At 38.4% G+C, this 23377-nt stretch overlaps 1 protein-coding gene and 1 long non-coding RNA gene across 2 annotated transcripts; one reads left to right on the top strand and one right to left on the bottom strand.

Moving 5' to 3' along the window:
* The first annotated feature begins 14742 nt into the window (after window positions 1-14742).
* Window positions 14743-15468, top strand: LOC122041330. The gene is made up of 2 exons (XR_006128960.1): window positions 14743-14938; window positions 15010-15468. It is a non-coding gene; the product is annotated as an uncharacterized LOC122041330 (long non-coding RNA).
* A 4738-nt stretch (window positions 15469-20206) lies between these two features.
* Window positions 20207-22894, bottom strand: LOC122041329 (DELLA protein RHT-1-like). Its single transcript, XM_042600970.1, has 3 exons — window positions 22521-22894; window positions 22332-22456; window positions 20207-22259 (listed from the first exon to the last, which is right to left on the bottom strand). Exons 1-3 carry the CDS (start codon window positions 22877-22879, stop codon window positions 20395-20397), a joined length of 2349 nt encoding a protein of 782 aa, XP_042456904.1. The 5' UTR covers window positions 22880-22894; the 3' UTR covers window positions 20207-20394.
* Between the last annotated feature and the right edge of the window lie 483 nt (window positions 22895-23377).

Here is a 23377-nt window from a genome sequence, read left to right as displayed (position 1 = left end):
TTAGTTTTCTTCATTAGTTGTCTTTGAATTGTCCATGAATTTGCTCAGATCATCAGATCTGATTCTATTCCTTGCTATCTTGTTTTGTTTGAATTTCAATTGCAATTCTATTCTTGATTTCTTGTTCGCAACTTTGATTTCTTTAGATTTCTGCAATTCAAACCCCATGCTTAGCTACTGACTTAGGTATTAATCTAGTTACTGTTTTTGACATAGATAATTCGCTTGTCACAAATTGTTGAGTGTTGTTCATTTAATTAGCAAACCTTAGTTCTATTCGATGGATTTGTTGTCACTGATTGAGCTTTTGAGTTAATAGTTGAATTTTGTGGTGATTGTGATTATGCTTGAAAATGGAATGTTGAACTTGAGCTTGTGATTTGTTATCTCTGTCCAAGTTTAGTTATTTGAGCTTAAGAAATTGATGGAAATTGTGATTGTGAATTGGAGAGATGGTTATTAATTTATTTGATCCAATGATGCTTAATTGTTAACAACTTGAATTGAAAGAAGTTTAATCATGTTTTGATGAGGATGAATTATCTTTAATTCTGATCTTGAATGCATTAGATGAAGACAAATTGAATTGTAAGTCAAATGATGTACTTAATTGACCTTGTTGACGTAAGAATTTGATTGGAACCAACTCTAGAATTTACACACATTTACTAGTTAGTCCTTGGAAAAATACGACTTGGGACTCCTTACTACACGCATTTTCTTTAGCTTAAATGGGTTCCAATCTTTATTAATTTGGAACGCCTTGTGACATGCAAAAAGGTCGACACCCAATTTTGGCGCCGTTGCCGGGGAGCAACTAACTAGTAGTGTGTTTATTTTAGATTGAGCATTGATTGATTTTATTTGTTAGCATGTTGATTGATTTGATTGCTTATTTCTCTTTTGTATTTTCATGTTGGGTTGTTCTTGAATTATTAATTGCTTTTACTGTTCATGTTTTCATGAGATTGAAACTTTATGCTCTAGAATCTTCTAACATTGATTTGTAGTGTTGTTTTGAAAGAACAGGAGATTTCTTTAGCATGGATCCATATTTTCAGAATTTTGGAGGTGGAATGGAGAGTTATCAGTGTTTTCAACCTGAGTATCAAATTTACCCAAACATGGATCAACAAAATAGGTATGAGTCATTTTCAAATGGTTTTAATGCTAATTGGGTGGATAATTCATGTTTCATGTATGAAAGTGCACAAGGACAATTTGTTGAGCCATATCCAGTTTACCAGAGTTCATATGGGTTCCAAGAAGTTTCAACAAATTTTATGCCACAACCTTTTCAACAAAACAATCCTCAGATGGATGAGTCAACATGGAAACTCAGGGAGATGATACAACAAATGATCGAACATCAAGAGCAACAATTTTCAAGGATTCAGAACATACAGATTCAATTAGATCAAATTACATCATCTATTAATCAGCCGCAAGCACAAAACTCAAGTGGAGAGATGGAAAGTAGCGATTCTGTCAGGCCTAACCCTACTCCCATTACTTCACATGATTTTTCTAATATTTTTTGTGATGATTATGTGATTATGTAAATTTCTGATCCTAATGATTTTGTTGTTGAAGATGTTGTTAGTGATTCAGGTTCTGAACATATTTTTGAAGATGATTTAAGTGTAGGGGAGTGCTTACTGGAAGCATTACCTCAAGAATCACCAAGAGTTGAAGATGTAAGTGTAGGGACTTGTGCTATGGAGCCAAGCACCCAAGAATCACTACATGAGGATGAACCATCACCAGAACCACAGTTTGAGCCATTATTTAATGAAGAGGAGGTAACAATCACCACTCTAGGTACCATTCAAGACGACGAGGTGAGTATTTTTTGTGATTCATCAGAAAATTCAATAGAGGTATCATTTGTTGATTTCATTAGATGTGATTCATTTCTTGATACATTTTATACCCACACTAATATTCTCCTATTTTCTTTTTATCCCACTTGCGTGTGGGAGGTGTTGTCTTTTACTGATGTTGTAGGAGAATGCAAGCTTCCGGAGTGGATGCTTGATCTGAACCGTCTAAGGCCTCCAGAAAGAATTTGCAATGGAAAAATGGTCAATAAAAAGAAATTGATTGTAACCAAAAGTACTCCATTTCCGGTGTGGATTTTGTTGCTTAATCTTCTTCGACCGCCGGAATTAAAGGGGAGTTGGTTCTAATTTCACTTTCTTGCATTTTAATTCATGCTTTGTTAATAAATTCCTTTTATACGTTTCTTTAGTTTCATTTTCCTATATTTGCATTTTATTTCCACACTTTGCTTACATACTTTGCATTTTGTTTGGTATACATAGCATTTCATTTTGAATAAAAGTTTCCATGGAATTTTCTAGTAATATTTTTAAGATGGTAAAAGCTTCTTAAATTTGATCATCAATTTAGGTCATGTGACATGATTGAATGCTCTACTTACATGATATTGGTTAATTTGGTTGGTGGACCCCAATTTGATTGATTGAGCTTGATTGCATAAAATACCTAAAGAGGACCACTTAAAGCCTATACTTCATTAATTTCTTTTGTGTGACATGTACTCATAGCAATTGAACTTTAGAACTTGCTTTGCTTCTTTTCAAAGTCACAATAGCATATGTGTGCATGGAAATTGAGGATTTTATCAATTTTGTTCCTCTTCATACTTTCTAATTCCTTTCCTCACAATTTTCTTTATACATTCTCATCTAGCATTTTAATTCTTGATAATCCTTGCTTGTCATTCATTTCATTGGGAGTTTTGGTTGAATTCTTGATGAGTTAAATTGACTAGATGGACAAGATTTTAAGTGTGGGGGAAGGAACATCACTGAATTTGAAATGGCAGAAATGGATCAAGATTTGGAAAATGTTTGAGCAAGGGCTGATTTTAGGAGGTGTTTATGGTGTAAAATTCTGAAAATTCGTTTGTGAAAGAATGACTCTAATGTTCGATGCTAAATGAATTCATTTCTTGAGTTTTATCATGCCAAGAGCAAGTTACAATTGTGTTGGATTTAGAGACTTGATACAATATTGATACATTCAAAACTCTAGGAGACACATAATGGAAAAATATGTTGATGTGTTTAATTCTGCATAGATGAGAAAGAAACTGAAATTGGCAGAAGTTGATACTGTTATGGGGTTCTGAAATTGCTTGGCTGATTCAAGAACTTAGATTGAGGAAGAGTAACAGATTCAGCTAGTGAAAAAGCAGTAAGTATGAAAAACTTAGAAGCAGTAGCAAGAGGAAGATGCAACATCAATGGTGTGCCAATATTTATAACTAAATAAGAAATAATTGTGGGAATTTCAGAGACAGGAATTGTACAGAATTGCAAGAGTTAAGAGCTGTCTAGTGGAGTTGAAATGAGGAATAAAAGGAAGGGCAAACCTGCACACTGCTGTGAGCAGTAGTTGAGGTTGATAATGATGTATCAACTTGGTATTTCTGACCTGTTGATCCATTAAGGAAGCACTTGAAAGCACTGTTATGTGGAAATGATTTTTCCAGCCATTGTGAGTTAGAGAAGAACTGTTGTGACACGGAATAGAAAGGCTTAAGTGGTAATGTTAGTGGTAGCAATTAAGAACTGAATCAATTTAACTCCAGTAGGCTGAAGCAAACTGGATGCTGCCACCTGAAAACAGCAAGATACTAGACAGGAGTGACTACAAATCTGAGAAAGGATAAAGATAACCTTGTGAAGCTTTAATTCAAAAGTTTAACAGAAATGAAAGTGAAAAGTCAAATGAAGTAGAACTAAAATTGCAGGAATGAACCAGCCTTTGCAACTTTTATTTACTGCAGAGAAATATACAAGAATTAAATACATTCAAGGATCTGAAATTGATTTGTGAATACTTAACCTGGATTCTGAAGCTGGAAACTGTGTGTACGGTTTCTGAAATTTTCAGAAACTGAACCTGTGTGCCAAAGTGGAGATTAGCCCTGTTTTTATGCCAATTTTTCATTCAGTTCTGATCTGAAGCAAGAAATGAAGTGAATTCCATGATATTGGAATTGAAATTTAGATGCATTTAGTAATGGAACAATTATTGCTTAAGTAAGGTTCCACTGGAGGTTGGAAACCAGAATTCAGTTATCAGATTTAATTCTGAACTTCTCTAGCAGAAATGCAGAAATGCAGTTTGATCCTTCATCTATTGAATTCTTGGTGCAATTTTCTGATAATTGAAAAGTTGGAGTAATGATGTAAGCTGCAGGACCAAAATCTGGAACAATGACATGTTTGATATAGGAATGAAAAGCTGAAGAAATTGCAGAAGTTGGAAAGAAAGCAAATGCAGCTAGTGTGGAATCAATGGTGTATCAAAAATTCAGAAGCAGTAAGTCTATGGGAAATAATCTGATGAAGCTTGAAGCAAGGAAGCAGTAGCATATGAATTAGCAATTGAGTGTACCAATCTGAAAATTCAGGAACTTGTGCAGATCTGTACGCTACTGAGAACTGCCACCTGTAAATGCAGAAATGTTCAATTTTGTGCTGAGCCAACTCAACTATCCTGTCCAAAGAGTAGTTCTTGTCTTTTTAGTATTAATTGGGTTACAATTTTTTTCAACTTTGACAAGATTCCAAACTTAGGGATCACTTGTTCTGGAAATTTGAATTATTTACAGTTTCAGTTCGAAACTGATTTGGAATTTAATCTGTCATCTTTTGTTATCAAGTCTTGAAACTCCATTAAGCTTAGTTCCTAATTCTGTTAATTCTGAATAATATGGAATTTCAAGATGGAACTTGGCATATGATAGAGGAAGATGAGATGTAGGAATGTTAACTGTAGCCAATGTGAAATCTGCAATTTAAAAAGTTTGATAGAACATCACAGTTACTGATATTTTAGTGAAACATTCAGCAAGGTTGTTAAGAGCAAGAGGTTGCTGTACTTGACTCTTTAAATTTGTGAATTTATGTGCTGAATTTCCAGAAATGTTTCTTAAATTCAATCCAAGAATTGAATCTGTTGCTTCTGTAGTCTTGATTTATTGGATTTCTTTGTTGCTACTATAATCGTGAATCTGTTGTTGCTGATGTTCCTGATGTTTATGGATGCTGTAATGCTTGATTTTACAGAAACAGACAGAAACAGAGATAAAGAACAGAATCTGGATAATAATGAATGAAAAATGTGGCTTAAAAAGTATCACATTTTTGGGTACATGTGTGTTTGAATTGCCCGAGACGGCCAATACTTTAAGTGTGGGGGAGGAGAGTTCTTCTTAATAAGTTGAGTTGAGATTATTTTTGAGCTTCCAAATGCTGGAATTTAAGTGGAAAAACAGTGAAGAACAGTGAAAAGTTGGCACATAAAAAGAGTATCAAGTGTGAAGATAGAGTATCAAGAATCTTGGATTTCCATCAAATTGAAGGAGAGGTTAGCTTGATATGTTAAATTGATAAAAACAAATGGTATTCATCTCTTTTTACATCAAATCGGTCAACTCATCAAGTATATTCCTCCAATACTCTTATCTTCTCATATTTTTCATTGAATACTTTTCTTTTGTCAATTTCATTCACTTTAATTGTTCTTTTTTATTCCATTTCAATTCTTCATGATAAATTCCTTTTGATTCATGTATGCTATATTTATAGTGGTGGAGAATTAGAAAATAAGCAAGCTTATGGTAGTTAAATGTTGTGAGTGACATTGAGTGAGCTCCACTTATACACATGCTTGAGTGTGAGAGATAGATTAGGTAAATTCCTTGTGAGATTGCAACTTGCTTAATTTTTTCAATTGGATTGAAACTACCATACCTACTGATTATTGTTTGGATTGTATTCATGATTGTTTGTGATCTTGTAGATGATCTTAGTTAAATTCTTTTTACTATCTTCTAGGTATTGCTAGGGGAATTTTTATGGAGATGATTTTAAGTTTTCTTGACTTGAACGGGACGTCCAAGATTAAGTGTGGGGGATTTGATAACCATGATTTTGACTATATTATCTTGATTCATAATGCACATTTTTAATGGTCTTTTTACAGCATAATCTCACATTTAGATTGCATTTCATAATTTGCATGTGATCTTGGACTTAATTACAAATTAGCCTATTTTCATGGTATTTTGGTGCTAATATTTGTTTATTATTTTGTAGGCATCAAAAGGGTCATGGACCCGATCAGATCAGGCTGCATTTGGGCTCAAATCAAGGGCTAATCAAGTCGATCAAGCCTCGGAGCATTATAGGCCGTTCATCCAAGATTGAGCAGATCTGAGCCATCCGTTGAAGATTCGGCTCATCTAACCTAATGAGGGATAGATCTGAGCCATAGATGAGGATCCAGAGGTTTTGATCCAGATCTGAAGACATCACAGCCGTTGATCGAGCCCAAATCAATATGGACCGTCCGATCAGATGAGGAGAGGTTTAAAACGTTTGAGAAGCTATAGTGCTTCCCTGGGCTCGGTTCGCGATTTTGCTACAGTGCCTTCATCTTCTTCTTCGCCGCGACGCCGACGCTCCCATTCCTCGATCCAGATCCGTGAGCTAGATTTCTTCGACGACGACGATCATCAGCTGCCGGCGTTCATCTTCCGGTGATCAGAGAGTGTTGAGAGAGGTTTCTCGGACGCGACTCAGGTTCTGCTCACTGTCGCGATTCCGATTGTGGAGGTCTCCCAATCGGCGATCTTCGCATCCACCAGAGCTTAGAGGGAGGTCTCCTGAGAGCTACTGGACCTTTTCCGATCTTCATTACGCAGCAAAGTTGGGTCGATTTGGCCGATCGATCTGATTTGCGACTCAACAGAACTTGAGCTCTATTTCTTCGGCCGATGAGGTTTCCAGATGGATGGAGCTTGAACGGAGGTTTCCGTGAGCTGTGAGTGCCCTATGGAAATAGCTAGAAGCTTGTTTGATTGTTGTTGAATGCTTATAGGGGTTCCGAGAGCATTTCTGCTTCACGGCAGATTGTGAGGAGTCTTTGCTACGGGATTTGAATTGAGGGATGTTTAGGGTTTTAGTTTTCTTCATTAGTTGTCTTTGAATTGTCCATGAATTTGCTCAGATCATCAGATCTGATTCTATTCCTTGCTATCTTGTTTTGTTTGAATTTCAATTGCAATTCTATTCTTGATTTCTTGTTCGCAACTTTGATTTCTTTAGATTTCTGCAATTCAAACCCCATGCTTAGCTACTGACTTAGGTATTAATCTAGTTACTGTTTTTGACATAGATAATTCGCTTGTCACAAATTGTTGAGTGTTGTTCATTTAATTAGCAAACCTTAGTTCTATTCGATGGATTTGTTGTCACTGATTGAGCTTTTGAGTTAATAGTTGAATTTTGTGGTGATTGTGATTATGCTTGAAAATGGAATGTTGAACTTGAGCTTGTGATTTGTTATCTCTGTCCAAGTTTAGTTATTTGAGCTTAAGAAATTGATGGAAATTGTGATTGTGAATTGGAGAGATGGTTATTAATTTATTTGACCCAATGATGCTTAATTGTTAACAACTTGAATTGAAAGAAGTTTAATCATGTTTTGATGAGGATGAATTATCTTTAATTCTGATCTTGAATGCATTAGATGAAGACAAATTGAATTGTAAGTCAAATGATGTACTTAATTGACCTTGTTGACGTAAGAATTTGATTGGAATCAACTCTAGAATTTACACACATTTACTAGTTAGTCCTTGGAAAAATACGACTTGGGACTCCTTACTACACGCATTTTCTTTAGCTTAAATGGGTTCCAATCTTTATTAATTTGGAGCGCCTTGGGACATGCAAAAAGGCCAACACCAGTGCCCATATCTTGAAAGAAGTGTGCATGTCGCACACCAGACACTATATAAAGGGAGTTCATACACTGACACCGGTACGCGTTATTCACTATTCACGCCATATATGTTGCTCCATCTTTTTCCTCTTTATGGTGATTGACTTGAGTATCGGAGGGTCAACGTCGGGACCCCTTCCTTGGCTTGGCACTAATGTTTATTGTATTGTAGAGCGGAGCGAAGTCTACATTCGGTCAACGCGATAGCCACATCCCCAACTTACCATCTCTATGATTTTCGGACAAGATCAATTACTATAAAATGATTTTTAATCTATATTGATTAATTTTTCTTTTAAGTTGGCATCAACGTATTTAGCTTACGTCGACTAATCCTAGGTGATAGACTCGATCTTACAGAAATTTTTCATTGGTCATTAGGATAAATCGAGAAGCACTGGGTGGTCCATCAACTCAGTGTTCAATAGCTCGTTAAAGGAAAATTCATCTGTTAATTCGTTGAAGTTAGGACTCAATCCTTATATATTTGGGAGAATGAGAAGGTATCAGTCACTACACCATTGTATTAGGGATATATGTTCATTAATATTTCTATAAAAAGATTATACTCTAACCACCCAAGCACCCCACATGGTTGGCCCCACAATTATATGTAGAAAGGTAAATTAAAAAACCGATTAGGCCACCACATAGGAGACTATTTCTACTATTTTTTTGAAAATCAACCATTACCCATTTCTACCAATTTATCATGTGGTGATCAATTAGACTATGCCTCAAGAGCAATATATTAATTATATTGATCAAAGATGAAATTAGCGAAGAGAAAGGAAAGTAAAAGCAAGGCCCTTGAGTGACGAATCTATGCGGAAAGAAAGACGAAAATGAGAAAAAGAAAGAGAAACCACCGTGCAATTTTACAGATAGCACGAGCATTATCACGACGTTTGAGGACAGGGGTGGCTCCGTCGAAGACAAAACTAGGCTTTGTGTGGAAGAAGAGGAGCTTGCAGGTCCTTCGGAAGAAGCTGAGGATGTGAGCATTGCAAACCATCTCCCCCTTTTCATCCCGCAAATTTGGCGTCTGAGAAGAAGAGAAAGAGTCAATTAATCGGGGGGGGGGGGGGGGAAGAAAAGTAAGGAAGTGGACACAGGAGGGTTGTGGCGGTCCTGCACGGTGTCAACCTATGTCAACCTATAGGAGGCACAAACACCTGACACGGTGTAAACCTGCATGAGGCATTGTCGCCTTGCATGGTGCCACCCACTCAGGTGCCTCGGGCTGTGTTGCCAGTGCAATTGCCTTGCATAGTGTCGTCCGCATTATCGCCTCGCGCTGTGTCGCCAGTGCAATTGCCTTGCACAGTGTCGTCCGCATTATCGCCTCGCGCGGTGCTACCCGCAAGGCCACCTCACAGAGTGCCACCTGCGCAACTGCCTTGCACTATGCCGCCAGGTTGGCCTCGTGATGTGCGATCATTTCGGGAGGCCAGATCCTCTGATCCAAAATTTTTTTGATCAGAAGAGATCCTATTCGTTCATTGGTTATATGGATTAGACTAATGAATGATCCAACTCATCCAACTAATAAATGAGCATGAGACCAGGACTGATCCAGGGATCCTAGACCAGAGGATCTGTGAGCTGACGTAATTGAGGCTGTGTTGCGACCAGTTCAGATCCTCTGGACCGCAACCCTTGATCCGCTCCTGGACCAAGGAAGATGTTGGAAATGTAATTTTGCAATTATTGTCAGGAAGTAAATCAGAATAATGTATGCATCTGCCTATTCATGTACTTGATAGGGTGAATCATATCTATTTAATGCTAGTTCATGTATAGGCTAGATTCATGTTAAGACTATCTATAAATGTTTATGTAACTTCAGTATTTGATAACAAGATATATACAAGAAAAGTATTGAGAAGTGTAGTAGCACTATATTTTTTATATCCTTCTTGCATCTCTTTCTTGTTACTACTATCATTTCCCAACAAATTTTGGTATTAGAGCTAGGTTCACAGAAACATGGCATCAACACAAGCTCCTATTTCCCTGTTTTCTTATACTACAAATCAAGTTCCAATATTTGATGGAGAGCACTTTGATTATTGGAGTAGTCAAATGGAGACTCTCTTTATTTCTCAAGATTTTTAGGATATTGTTGTCAATGGTTTATCAGAACCACCACAACAGCAGAGTAATGATGATGAAGCATGGACAGAGGCTCAACAAAAAGAGTATAAGAAAAATTTAAAGAAGGATGTAAGTTCTCTAAGCTTTATTCAACAAGGACTGAGCAAGGCCATATATCCTAGAATCCACGGTGTCAGGAAAGCCAAGTAAGCATGGGATATTCTGAAAGAGGGATTTCATGGCAATGACAAGGTAACATCTATAAAGCTTCAATTCCTTTAGAGGGAGTTTAACAATCCATCAAAGAAAGATAATGAAGGTATGCAAGTCTATCTAACTCGAGTTGCTGAAATTGTGAATCAAATTAGAAGTCTTGGAGATATAATTGAAGACAGAAAGGTTGTCCAGAAAGTTCTTCGAAGTCTACCCTCGAAATATGATTATATTGTTGTTGCCATAAAAGAATCTAAGGATTTATCCGCATACACTTTTCATGACTTAATGAGTTCTCTTCAAGTACATGAAGAAAGGATTAGTAAGTCCTCAAATCAGCCACTTGAGCAAGCTTTTGAATAAAATGTTTTTCTCTAGCCTGAATTCTAGATCGCTACAACAGGATAAAGAAGGGTCTTCCCATGGAAGAGGAAGAGCATTCCGAGATAGAGGATCGTTTCGGGAGAGAGAAAGAGGCAGAAAACAAAATAATCAACCAGAGAACAGTGAGGAAAACCCAAGTTATAAAGTTGGAAACTCAAATCTTTTTTGCAAAATTTGTAGAAAGGCTCATCATCAAACAAGTGGTTGTTTTTTTAGATGTAAAAGTTGCAAGAGCCCAAATCATTCACAGAGGGATTATTATTATCAAAATAAGAACGATGAAGCAAACTTCTCCAAAGATGAAGGTGATCAACTCTTTTCTTGTATGATTGATCAACAACAATCGCAAAATATGTGGTACTTGGACAGTGATTGTAGTAGCCATATGACTGGAGATGGAAGTTTATTTATTGATCTTGATTAGAACTTCAGTTCAGAAGTGAAGCTGGGAGATGAAAAATTACATCATTCCAAAGGAAAGGGATCTGTTGCTATCCAAACTAAAGGAGGTGACAAAAAGATTATCAGTGATGTTCTTTATGTGCCTAATTTGACCAACAATCTCCTTAGTATTGGGCAACTACTTCAATGAGGTTATTCTATATTTTTTGAAGATGAGAAATGCAAAATTTTTGACAGAAGAAACAAATGCACTATTGCTATAATACCGATGAGTTCAAACAAGGTGTTTCCTTTGGTTTTACCTTAGGCAGAAAAGGTGGCCTACACAAGAGAAAATTTTGATCAATCACAACTTTGGTGCTTGAGATATAGACATCTCAATTGGAAAGGACTGCAATTTCTCAAGAAGAAGAACATGGTAATTGGACTGCCAAAAATTAAAGCAAAAGCTCAAATTTGTGAAGGCTGCGTGTATGGGAAAATGCATCGGTCTCCTTTTCCCAAAACAATTTGGAGGGCTAAATAATCATTGGAGCTTATTCATGCAAATATTTGGGGTCCTTCAAGAACTCTTTCTCATGGAAACAAAAGGTATTTCATTTTATTTGTGGATGACTACACAAGGATGATGTGGGTTTATTTTCTAAGAGAAAAGTCCGAGGCCTTTTCTGCATTTCTTAAATTTAAAGCTCTTGTAGAAAAGGATTCTGGTCATAAAATTAAGACCTTTCGGACAGATCATGGAGGAGAATTTATTTACACTCTATTTATGGAGTATTACAGAGATAATGGTATTCAAAGACAATTGACTATTCGAAGAAGTCCCCAACAAATGGTGTAGCCGAGCGAAAAAATCGCATGATTACTGAAATGACTAGAATCATGATGATTGGCAAAAATTTACCCAAAATTTTTTGGGTCGAAGCTGTTCACACAACTATCTACATCCTGAATCGGTGCCCTACGAAGGCAGTCTGGAATAAAACATCATTCAAAGCCTGACACAAAAAAAACCAGTGGTTAATCATTTGAAGATTTTTGGTAGCATTGCATATTCTCATATCTCTACACCAAATAAAGATAAATTTGCTGAAAAATGTGAGAGGCTTATTTTTGTTGGCTATAGTGATTAGTCAAAAGGCTATCGTCTTTATAGTCCTATAACTTGCAAGCTTGTGGTTTTAAGAGATGTAATATTTGATGAAATAACATCCTGGGGTTGGAAAGAAAGCTCATCCAAATTGATATCTCAAAGTGATTTTTATGAAGCATCAAAGCCTGATGATGAATCTGATCTTGCCATTCTAAGTCCAAGTCCAAATCCGCCAGGTGCTCTTGATCATGCTGAAAATTCAAGTTCGGAATCGCCAATAAGGAAAACTCGATCTTTGAGAGAAATTTATGAGACATCTGAATTTGCACTCTTTACTTCTGAACCACAATTTTGAAAAAGCTGAAAAAGGATGAAGTATGGAGAAAAGCCATGGAGGAAGAGATTGCTGTGATAGAAAAGAATAAAACTTGGTAATTAGTGGATATATCGAAGCATAAAGATGTCATTAGGCTAAAATGGATTTTCAAAACCCAATATCATGAAGCTAAAATGGGCAACAAACACAAACACAAGGCAAGGTTTGTAGCAAAGGGATATTCTCAACAACCAAGAATTGATTTCCATGAGACTTTTGCACCAGTTGTTAGAATAAAAACTATTTGAGTTGTTCTTGCTCTTGTAGCACAATTAGAGCTTCCAGTATTTCAGCTTGATGTCAAATCAGTTTTTCTTAATGGAGAGCTTGAGGAAGAGGTGTATGTAGAACAACCTCAAGGATTTATTGTGGAAGGAAAAGAAGATAAGGTATACCGCCTTAAGAAAGCTCTTTACGGGCTGAAGTAAGCCGCAAGAGCTTGGAATAGCAAGATTGATGGTTATTTTCTCAAGAATGGTTTTTATCATAGTTCTAATGAGCCTTCTCTTTATATAAAGAAACAAGGAAAAGATTTTTTGATTGTATGCATCTATGTAGATGATCTCATCTATATGGGCATTAACATGGATTTAGTTGAAGATCTCAAGTGAAGGATGATGCACGATTTTGAGATGACGGACTTGGGAGTTATGGAATATTTTCTTGGAATTCAAGTGAAGCAGTCCCAATGAGAAATTTTTATTTCTCAAGAGAAATACACTGAAGATCTCTTGAAAAAAATTCCATATGGAGAATTGCAAAACAATTTCTATTCCTATGGTAGTAAGTGACAAGTTGATGAAAAATGATGGTGTTGGAAAAATTGATGCAAGATTGTTCAGGAGTCTTATTGGTTCACTAATTTATTTCATGAACACAAGGTCGGACATTGTTCAAGTTGTAAGTATGATCTCAAGGTTCATGAATGAGCCAAGGAAATTTCATTTTGTAGCTGCTAAAAGAGTTCTGAGATACTTGAAAGGAACAAAGAATATGAGCATCAAGTATAAAAAAGAAGATCAGTGCAAGCTAACTGGTTATATCGACAGTGATTGAGCTGGTTCGTTGGATGATAAAAAAAGCACTCCAGGTTATTTGTTTTGTCTTGGAAGTAATGTTGTTTCATGGAGTTCCAAGAAGCAAAGAACCATAGCATTATCATCGCCAGAAGTAGAATATGTTGCTGTTACAAATGCAGCTGAAACAATTTGGTTAAGAAGGTTACTTGAAGATTTTCAACAAGTTCAAGAACAACCCACTATGATTCATTGTGACAATATGTCTGCAATTGCTATGACAAAAAATCTAGTGTTTCACTCAAGAACGAAACACATCGAATTGCGACATCATTTCATTCGAGATGTTGTGAGCAAAGGAGAAATCAACCTGGAGTTTGTTAGAACAGATGTGCAATATGCAGATTTTCTTACTAAAACAGTGCACGTAGAGAAATTTCAGAAAGCTAGAGATATGCTCAAAATTGCAAATTAAGAGAGGATGTTGGAAATATAATTTTGCAATTATTGTTAGGAAGTGAATCAGAATAATGCATACATCTATCTATTCATATACTTGATAGGGTGAAGCGTATCTATTTAATGTTGGTTCATGTATAGTCTAGATTCATGTTAAGTCTTATCTATAAATATTTATGTAACTTAAGTATTTGATAACGAGATATATACAAGAAAAGTATTCAGAAGTGTAGTAGCACTATATTTTTTATATCCTTCTTGCAACTTTTTCTTGTTACTACTATCATTTCCCAACATATTGGTGGCATAGGTGAGATTCCATGATCACCTATGAATGAGTTGGTCCATCCTTCAATCACACTTTGTAGTCTAGAGGATCTGTGCTCGTACTCATGTTGGAGAGGCTTTTCGCCCAATTCGGACGGATGAAAAAACAAAATAAAAAAAACAATTGATGAATTCAAAAACTAAAAATAATTTTGAAAAGTAAAATAATCACGGCTAAAATGATGAGACAGAGCGTACTTTTGATAATAAATAAAAAATGGCTGTCTAATAAAAACAGGATACCTTTTGACTTTTGACCTAAAATGTAAAATCATCAATGTGGATCTTAAGTTGGATGAATAAAGATTTTGAAGAGTGATTAGTGTAGTTAGCTAGTGTCTATAAATATTCATTATAAAGTGACGTAAGGTGGTTTATGGCGTCGTTGCCCCATGCTCGAGTTGGCTTGACCTTGTTGGATTAAACTAATAAAATATTTAAAGAAAACAAAATTGAAAATATTAATTTATTAACTAAATCTAAAAAGATTAAAATTAAATCGATAAGATTGTAAAATTTTAAAATTGTTTATAAATGGGCCATAAAGGCCTAATAACGTGCTTGATACCTTCCACTTGCAACGACCGTGACCACGAGGCGGCAGCGAAGGCGGCGCCGGAGAAACCGACTGGAGCGGGGGCGATGGCGTCATACTTGTGGGCGAACATTCGGATAACGACAGGCGTCATTCTCGGTGGTGCCCTCGGCTTCTATGTCATGCACCGCGTTGAGACCAGCTACAAGGTGCTGCAAGTTCGCCCCTCCTCTTCTTAGTGGTCGATTGGATTTGTGTTCGGAATTGCTGTTGCTTGCAGGAGAGGATGAAGGAGAGGCTTAGGCAGTACGAGCAGGAGCTGAAGCTAAAGGAGCAACAGCGGAATCAAGACGAGCTCTTATCAGATCCTTGATTCTCGAACCGATGTCTTCTTCCCCCCTTTAATTTCGACTTAAATCAGAATCCGAAATTGGGGAATCTTAAGTCTCGAATAAAGGTTTCACTTCCGAATTTTCAATTTGCCATTTGTTCTTCCTGGCTGAATCAACCCTAGTTTTTCGTCTCCTCTCGTATTGCAAGCTTTGTTCTATATCAAACCCTATATTCACGAACTGCGTCTTTGAGAGGCGTTGTGGAAGACGTTTATGGAACTAATTCCTAAGTGTGCTTTAGGAAGAAGACAATATCATGTATTGGGAATTTGATTTTGTTGAGCATGTTATACTACTAATTAACAGACCTACTTTTGCTAGGAAAACATACGCTTTGCTTTTGATTATTGCAGTTTGGTTGCTGGAATAAATGCTATCTACACCTTGAATTTTTTTTACTGGAATTTCACTATACAAACGCTTTTGTTGTTGTAATCTTTCATCAGTTTTAGTAAAAATTCTCATCTCAGTGGATGGAAGATGGTGAGCTGGGTGTGTTTGTTGGTAACTGAGGTATTTTGAGGCTTATACTCTGGGTGTGCTTCCCTTTGATTTGCTTGAGTTACCATATTCTTTTCCATGAAATCTTTGAATATATGATCAGCATTTAAGTAATGAACATGCCATTGCAGGCATCCAAGTTGATTACTTAGGAGAGCATCATCATATCAAATATGTGAATTTATTTTGGTTTGGCTTGACCTTATTTATTTGTAAAGATTTTAGTAACACTAATGGTATAGAATGAGGACTGGCTGTTGGCTAACTTCACGACCAGTGTACAGTTTTAACAAGAAAACCTAGCTTATTTTTTCTCTTTCCCTCTTTTTTTTTTTTTTTAATAAAAACTGAGAAGGGCTGCGTTAGGGTAGTGTTAAGTATTACTTATTTAATTGATATTCAAGGCATAGGAATGCCAATTAGCCTTTGATTTCAAGGTCGGTATCGTATTGATGAATTTATGATTTTGTTCCCCATTCAGACCCACAACAAAATAGGCCTTTTAATTAATCTTTACATGTGCTAATGCTAACAAATAAATTTCTGCATGAAGCATCAACATCAGATTGTGGATTTGGCTCTGTTATCGTTGAAAATCAATCATCATTCTTGTTCCATATTTTTGCATTTAATATATTTTATATAATGGGTCAGGATTCTCACTTAAACTGAAACTGTACTACAATTGAAACATTAAATATGAGTATGGAAGAAAATGCCATGATACACCAACATTTTTAGTTATCATTTTTGAGCTTGTTATTTTGAACACAAAGTAATATTTATGGTACTCTATTTGCATAATTCACAAACGTTCTAAATTCTAATTTTTATTGCAATGTTGCTATAAGTTCAACTCTAGTAAGCAAACGAGACTTTATTCAACTCCCATGACAATTAATTCTAAGGCTTCTATCAAATTTAATGGTTATTGGAATGTTTATTTTAGGACTTTTGTTGGTTTGTGGCTGAAAACTTCTTGTTGAGAATAAAAGCCTAGTCATCTGATTGTAGTGATAGTCGACTAGGAGATCAACCACACTTGATTCCATACAAATTTCAGCATTGTGCATTTAATGTTTATGGTACCATTTTATGACTTTAGGGTCAAGAATAAGCATGAGGGATTTCATGATTTGTGTAATAACTAAATATACAATCAAATGATGTAAAAAACATCTATACTCATTTGGACTTCATTTGTATCTACTTAATGGGATGCGAGACATATCTGATTATAAAAAATTCTAGTTCTATACTTTTGTACTGTCCTTTATAGATCAATATATCATTATTTGATATCATGCTCCTTGATGTCTCATATCATCTGTACTTTTCAGTGATTGTCAAGCTTCAAAACAGTTTCTCTACTGGAACTGCTATTTCATCATGGTAAACTTGAACTTACTCAGTTTAAATATTACGTTGTACATTTTGATATTACTGTTTTATCAAAATACTACGATATCATTACCCTCCAAGGCACTTAAAACTTGGGTCAAAAAATATTATATCGACTGCTAAGTTCACAACACTAAACATTCATCTTCATATCCTTTAGGATCAGAATTGATAGGTTTCAGATTTGTTACTTAGTTGAAGAGAAACACATAGCTGCACATTAAAAAATGAGCTATCTTAACACTTGTTTTTAATGAGTATATATAGTTGCAACTTTCTTTGAAAATTCCCTCTTGGAAGATAAAATTGCTATGTTCCTTTCTATAAACAATCAAATAGAATGCGTTGGGTACTAAATCAGTTATCGGTGCCAAATTATGTCAAGCTGCAAAGTTGCTCTAACATTTATCATGCGTCCTATCTCTTCCCTGTATGCTGACCATACTAAAATCATTTTGACATCCATATGATCTAAGAATGTAAAATATTCTCCCTTTCTCTATGCTACATGTGTTTTGAGACTCCATTACATTTATTCACTCTACATTTTCCTTGCTCAAAATGGAGAAAAGAAGGGAAGAAGAGAGAAAATGTCTAACTTACACCTTGTTTCTGTCTATAAGAGTTGCAGGGTTAACCGTGACTACATCCACTTTTGGATGGAACCAAATCTGGTGGAAAGAGTGCAGAACCACTCCCATCTTCCTCCTTGTTTGTTCTTCTACCACAAAGTAGACAAGGGATCATTCTTCCTTTCCACTTCTTTGCCTCTGCTTGAACTTCATTCATGTCGAGTAGGCACACCCTAAATTAAGAATTTTATTGCCAAACTATGTCAAGCTGCAAAATTGTCTCCTAATTTGATCTTTTTTTTGCATGTTTTTTTTGTGATTATTATCGGCACTGGTATACTGGACACATATGGCTATCTGCACTAAAGTTGTTTCAACACACATTCATTTCAATCTAACACTGCCACTCTCTTAATGCTTGCAATCTTGTATTTCAGACTATTGGTTCACAAATTATGTCTTTATAAGGGCTTGCTTGGTTGGATGGTATGAGAGTGGGGAATGGGAAAGGAATAGAAGAAAATTAATGTTTGGTTTGGAGAATTGGTGGTGGGTCTTACAGATTCAATCCCCCAAATATGAAAAATGGGCCATTACTTAGCTAAATAAGAGGAATGAAAATCCCTCCATTCCTATTTCCCACTTCTATCATTTCTATTCTCATTTCCTTCCGGAACCAAGCATCCCAGTTCTTTAAATGTATCAAACAACTGAAGTTGTTTCTTCTGGTCCTAAACATACATCTGAAGGTTGAAAGATGATGACTTCATACTGTTTATATATTTCACCAATTTTTTCTAATTAATTATTAAGCAATAATGATATACGCTATTCTTTTAATTTGGTTTAGTATGATGTTTTTGTTAGACCTTTTCTTCCATAATTAAAGTGATAATGATAAACACTAAAAAAAATTGTTTGATTTAGATTGAACTGCATCAACCTAGCAAACTTAGGGTATTTAATAGGGATGATAATAGATCGGGTTTGGATAGGGTATTTAATTGAGATGCTAATTAGTCGGATTTGAGTTGGATTTCATATTCTTTGTTCTTATCGCACTCATTATATTCTTCTCCATTTATTATATTTATCACATCCCCATTGACTATTTACTTTCATCATTTTCATCCCGTCGAAGGATCAGATATCCATCCTCATTTTATCTTCTATACTAATAAAATTTTTTTTATTCAATCCCATTATCATCATTCAAAAAAATATATTATAAAAGATTAATATTTTTTTAAAAAATAATTAAAATTAATTTATAATTTATATTACCTGTTTCTCATTGGATTGAAGGCCAACTAGCACTATTTTGGTAGTGCGTACATTTTAAAATCAATACACAAGTATTTTAAAAAATGAACATCTCAATTATGCTAATTTTCAAATATCAGTAATACAGTAGTCTTGGATTTTAAAGAACAACGCAGTGATGTTGATTGGCGGTGAAATGAATATATATATAATCAGAATCGGATATGAATATGATTTTAACAGTTCTGTCTTCATATTCAAGTTCAAAAATTTTCATATCTGATTATTTAATTATTTAATTAGATTAAAAAAATCACTTCATATTCTTTCCATTTGGGTAAATATTGCAAACATTATTGTCACTGCAAATTATATTCCCTGGCTGATAGAAGACTTTTTAAGACGGGCCGAGTGACTTTAGACGGCAATAATGCAAGATTGGCATTATATATCTGGGTTTAGGTATTCTTGCACGATATAAAAAAATAAAAGAGTTCAAACAAATTGCAATTAAAAAAGGGACTATTAATGCTGGTCCACTTGCATGAGCACATTGATATGATATGTGGATTGACAAAGAGATAACTCTTCTGCTGTGATGCCTCCTCTATTATTGTTTTTCTTTTCAGAACCCTGTGGTTTCTCTATTTTCTAGCCGGAATATTGCTCCATTCTTAGCTAAAATTAGAAGTATTATATATCTTATTTAAAAATAATTTTATTTTCAATGTTGTTGCAGTAGTTGCATTGTTTGTTACAACTAAAATATAACATTTTATTTTAATTAAAATTATTTTACGTAGAGTACTATTACATGACATCTACTAAATAGTTAGTATATGTTATATTTTATTATGGTGCAGGAGCTATATAGAGTAGTTGTTATATGTTGAAATAGGAATTAGTTGTAATTGTTATAATAATATTGAAAATAAAAATATTTTTGAGATAAAATATAGGATAGAATGCGTATTTGATAATTTTTATAAAAAGGTTTGTTTTTTTTAATAATGATTCGTTAAATGTGAAATATCTTTATTTTAATTTATTTTTGCTGTTGCATTCTTTTACCCATATTCACACAAATGAGTGCGTGTGATCTGTCTCGCCCCATTTGTGGGCTTCTTCCAGGCTGCAGCATCTCCCGCTCCGACTGGAAGTGGAAGCGTGGGCCCACTGTGTGCCCTCGCGATGGCCCACCGACTTTTTTCTGACACCGACAGGGTATCCAGATTGGCCTTCTACGACAACCACCAGGTTGATTCCCACTTTGTAATCATCTTCCCTTTTTCCGGCTCTGTGGCGATTAATTATGAGCTAATCTTGTAATTATCGTTAGCTTCCTTGATTAGCAGATATAATTTATTTGGCTAATCGGAGATTATTATAATTGCGCTACGTAGAAAGGAGGGAGTTAAAGAAAGATTTGACATGAGAGGAGAAGAAAGAAAAGGGGCCCAGCGGGCCTAAGGTTGCGGACCCCGCGATGAGACTGGTGGGGTCGAGCGAGGCAAATCGGACGGTTGGGAGCGAGCGTCATGGTCCGCCGGCGATCCGCCAGGCGGAGGCGGCGATTAAGGGCCGGGTGTGCCAACCGAGGGTGAGGCAGCCTTCCCTTTCTTCTACTCTGTAGCCGTCCCCGCCGGCGAAGAGGGCGAGCAGCATACTCGCCTGCTTGAAGGCGTTGGAGCCGATGGGGGCGGACTCGAAGCCGGCGCTGGTCATCCTTCCCCGCCACTGGGCCAGCGTCTCGTGTCTCTCCGTCCGGTCCGCTCCCTCGTGGGCCACCACGTTGCAGATCTGCCGCCCGAGGTACACCTCTGACATCGTCAGGTCCCGCCCGCCGGCGCTGTCCGCAGTCGCCGCCGCTGCGGCGCCGCCCTCCAGTGAGTCGAACATGGTCGAGTAGTAGTGCAGCGCCTCCGTGAAACGTTCCTGGAACGTCCCGGCGTTGTGGTTCGCTTCCTGCTCCACCACCGTCACGATGCGCGGGCGTACCGCGCGGACCGTTCTCAGCACCTTCTCCAGTGATCCGGGCCGCGCGAGCAGCTGATGCAGCTCGAGCACCGAGTTCACGGCGACTGCCTCTGGCTCATCGATGTCGTCCGCTCCGACGCGGTCGTCTGTGTCTTGGCCGAGCAACATGTAGGGCTCCAGATCCGCTAGGCTAGTGGCCACGAAACCGCGGTAGTTGAAGTCCACGCGGATGGTTTCGGCGAGCTGCGCCAGCTTCCATCCCACCTCCTGAAGGGCGTCCGAGTTGTCCGGCTGAGGCGGACCGATGCCGGTGAGACGGAACGAAGGTGGACCGCCAGGACGGAGGGCAAGGGCTTGAAGAAGGGCCGGCCACTGAAGCCCCTGCCTCATCCCAAAGTCAATAACGTGAACACGCCGGCAGCCGGCGAAGGCCTCGAGGATTGCTTGGTTGGCGGTGAAGTGCGCGAACTTAAGATAGGGGCCGCTCTCGTAGAAATGCATATGCAGCATGTCGTCGAAGGCGACGGAATCGAAGGAGGAGCCCACGCCAACCCGAGGAAGACGACGGTATATGCGGCGTGCGAGGGCCTCAGCGAAATAACCCGCGACCTTGCGCATGGCGCCGCCCTGGGAGGCAGCCAGCACCGAGATCTGCTTGACGAGCGTGTCCGACGCCTTGAGGTTTTCCTGCTGCACCGCCTCCGCGCAGGCTAACAGCGCGTGGACGAGGCGGATCCCGGCCTCCTGCGTGTCGACTACTACCACCGGCAGAGGGGACGCAGCCGAGGTCGCCGCATCCGTCGTCGAGGACGACGATGAGGGAGGCGAGCTGCAGAACTTGATCCTTTTCGAATCCCTCGGCGACGGCGCGACATCCAATTGGGAATCAGAGCCAAAGGCGAATCGCCCTGTTGCACGCCCGGCGGGGGGAGCAGGGACTGGCATCGGCTCATAAACTTCCGCCGATGCGCGCCGCGTGACAAGGGGAAGCTCGAGGAAGCGATTTTGCCGGTCGAGGGAAGAGGAATCGTCGAAACGCGGCGGCGGCGAGAGTGGGGGAGGAGGTGCGTTAAGCTCGGAGAGGAGGTTGTCCACCCAAGTCGAGATATCCGAAGGGTTGTAGTGAACGGTGTCAGCTGCAAGGTGGGAAAGCAGAGCGTCGTCGCTGGCCGCGATGCCGGTTCCCATGGCCATCTCCGCCTGCTCCAGCTTTTGCGCGACGTCCGCCATGTCCGATGACCGGACCTTGTATCCCAGCGCCGCCAGCAGCTCGTCCACATCTTCATCCTCCGCCCCCACTCCCATCATCCCCTTCCCCTTCTCCTGCTCTCCTCCTTCAACCGCCCCGCCGTACCAATCCCCTTGGTGCTCCCGCTTCATACTGCCAGATTGCAGGCGCCGCCACGACGAACTACTCCCAGAACCTGGAAGAAATCTCGAAATCATTCACTAACAGCAAAATTCCGAAGCTAAAAGTAAAATAAAAGGATCCGTACCAGCTCCGCAAAACTTTCTGCTGATATTTTTTTTATATGGAAGTTCGTCACAGTCTGGTCCGCTGAGAACACTGCGAAAACCGCAAGAACACTTCTCCCATCTGTCCATCTCCATGTATAGCGAGCTGGAATCTTCTTCGATTAAATTAATACCATCATAAAAATCTAATCTTTATCTATTATATTTACTTTTGTGATTTAGTTGGAACAGGATCAGGCACAGGGAGGAGGCGATGGATCATGGAGTTTGGATCAGAGCGAGGAGGTTCCGGCATGGACGAGAGGAGGGACCCGGGCTCTGCACTCGCGCACGAGGGCGAGGCCCGGCTGTCGCCGTCGCGGAGTCGCTCGTCTGGGCCCCGTCTGCATCCGCCTCCGCCTCCGCCTCCGCCTCCGCCTCCACCTCCGGGGCCCGCGTCCTGCTCCGATGCCGTTAAATTCCCCTCGGCGCGATTCGCCGTTACGGCGGGTGATGTGATTCGCTGAGGCCGGGCCTCCTGGACCACCCTCCCCCCAGCCCCGACCTTTTCCCCATGTCGCCGTCCCATTCATCTCCTCGCTCGCATCTCTATCGTCGAATTTTTTATTTCATTATCCGTTGTATGTTATTATTCTCCTGAATTTTTTTCAGTGTTTCTTCGAGATGCTCATCTTTTTTCCTCGATTGCTACTCCGGTGGGCCACTACTCGGTAGCGATCGATCAATCACCAGGAAGGAAGTAAGAGACGATGAGGCCGACGAAATCATTCCGATAAATTCCATCCGGTAAGTTGCATTTGACTCATTCCTCTTCTGCGAATGCTCTCTTTTTTGTTTGATCCGATCACGACCATGAATGAACACCACTACTAATTTTCCTTTATCTCATGGTTGTTTTTTGCTCGCCATCGATGTCGCTCCGTAGTTGCTTGATGAAATGCAGAGCTGAAGATTGAACCAGTAATTCCACTCTCCTAATTCAAGTTGAATATGATGAAATATTTATGAGTAAATTTAATATTCAATTGATGAAAATTATATATATATATATATAGGGGTAAAAAGA

Source organism: Zingiber officinale, chromosome 2A, assembly GCF_018446385.1.
Source record: "Zingiber officinale cultivar Zhangliang chromosome 2A, Zo_v1.1, whole genome shotgun sequence".
NCBI lineage: Eukaryota > Viridiplantae > Streptophyta > Magnoliopsida > Zingiberales > Zingiberaceae > Zingiber > Zingiber officinale.
Note: the sequence above shows the minus strand (reverse complement) of the source record. Positions and strands in the feature narration are given on the sequence as shown.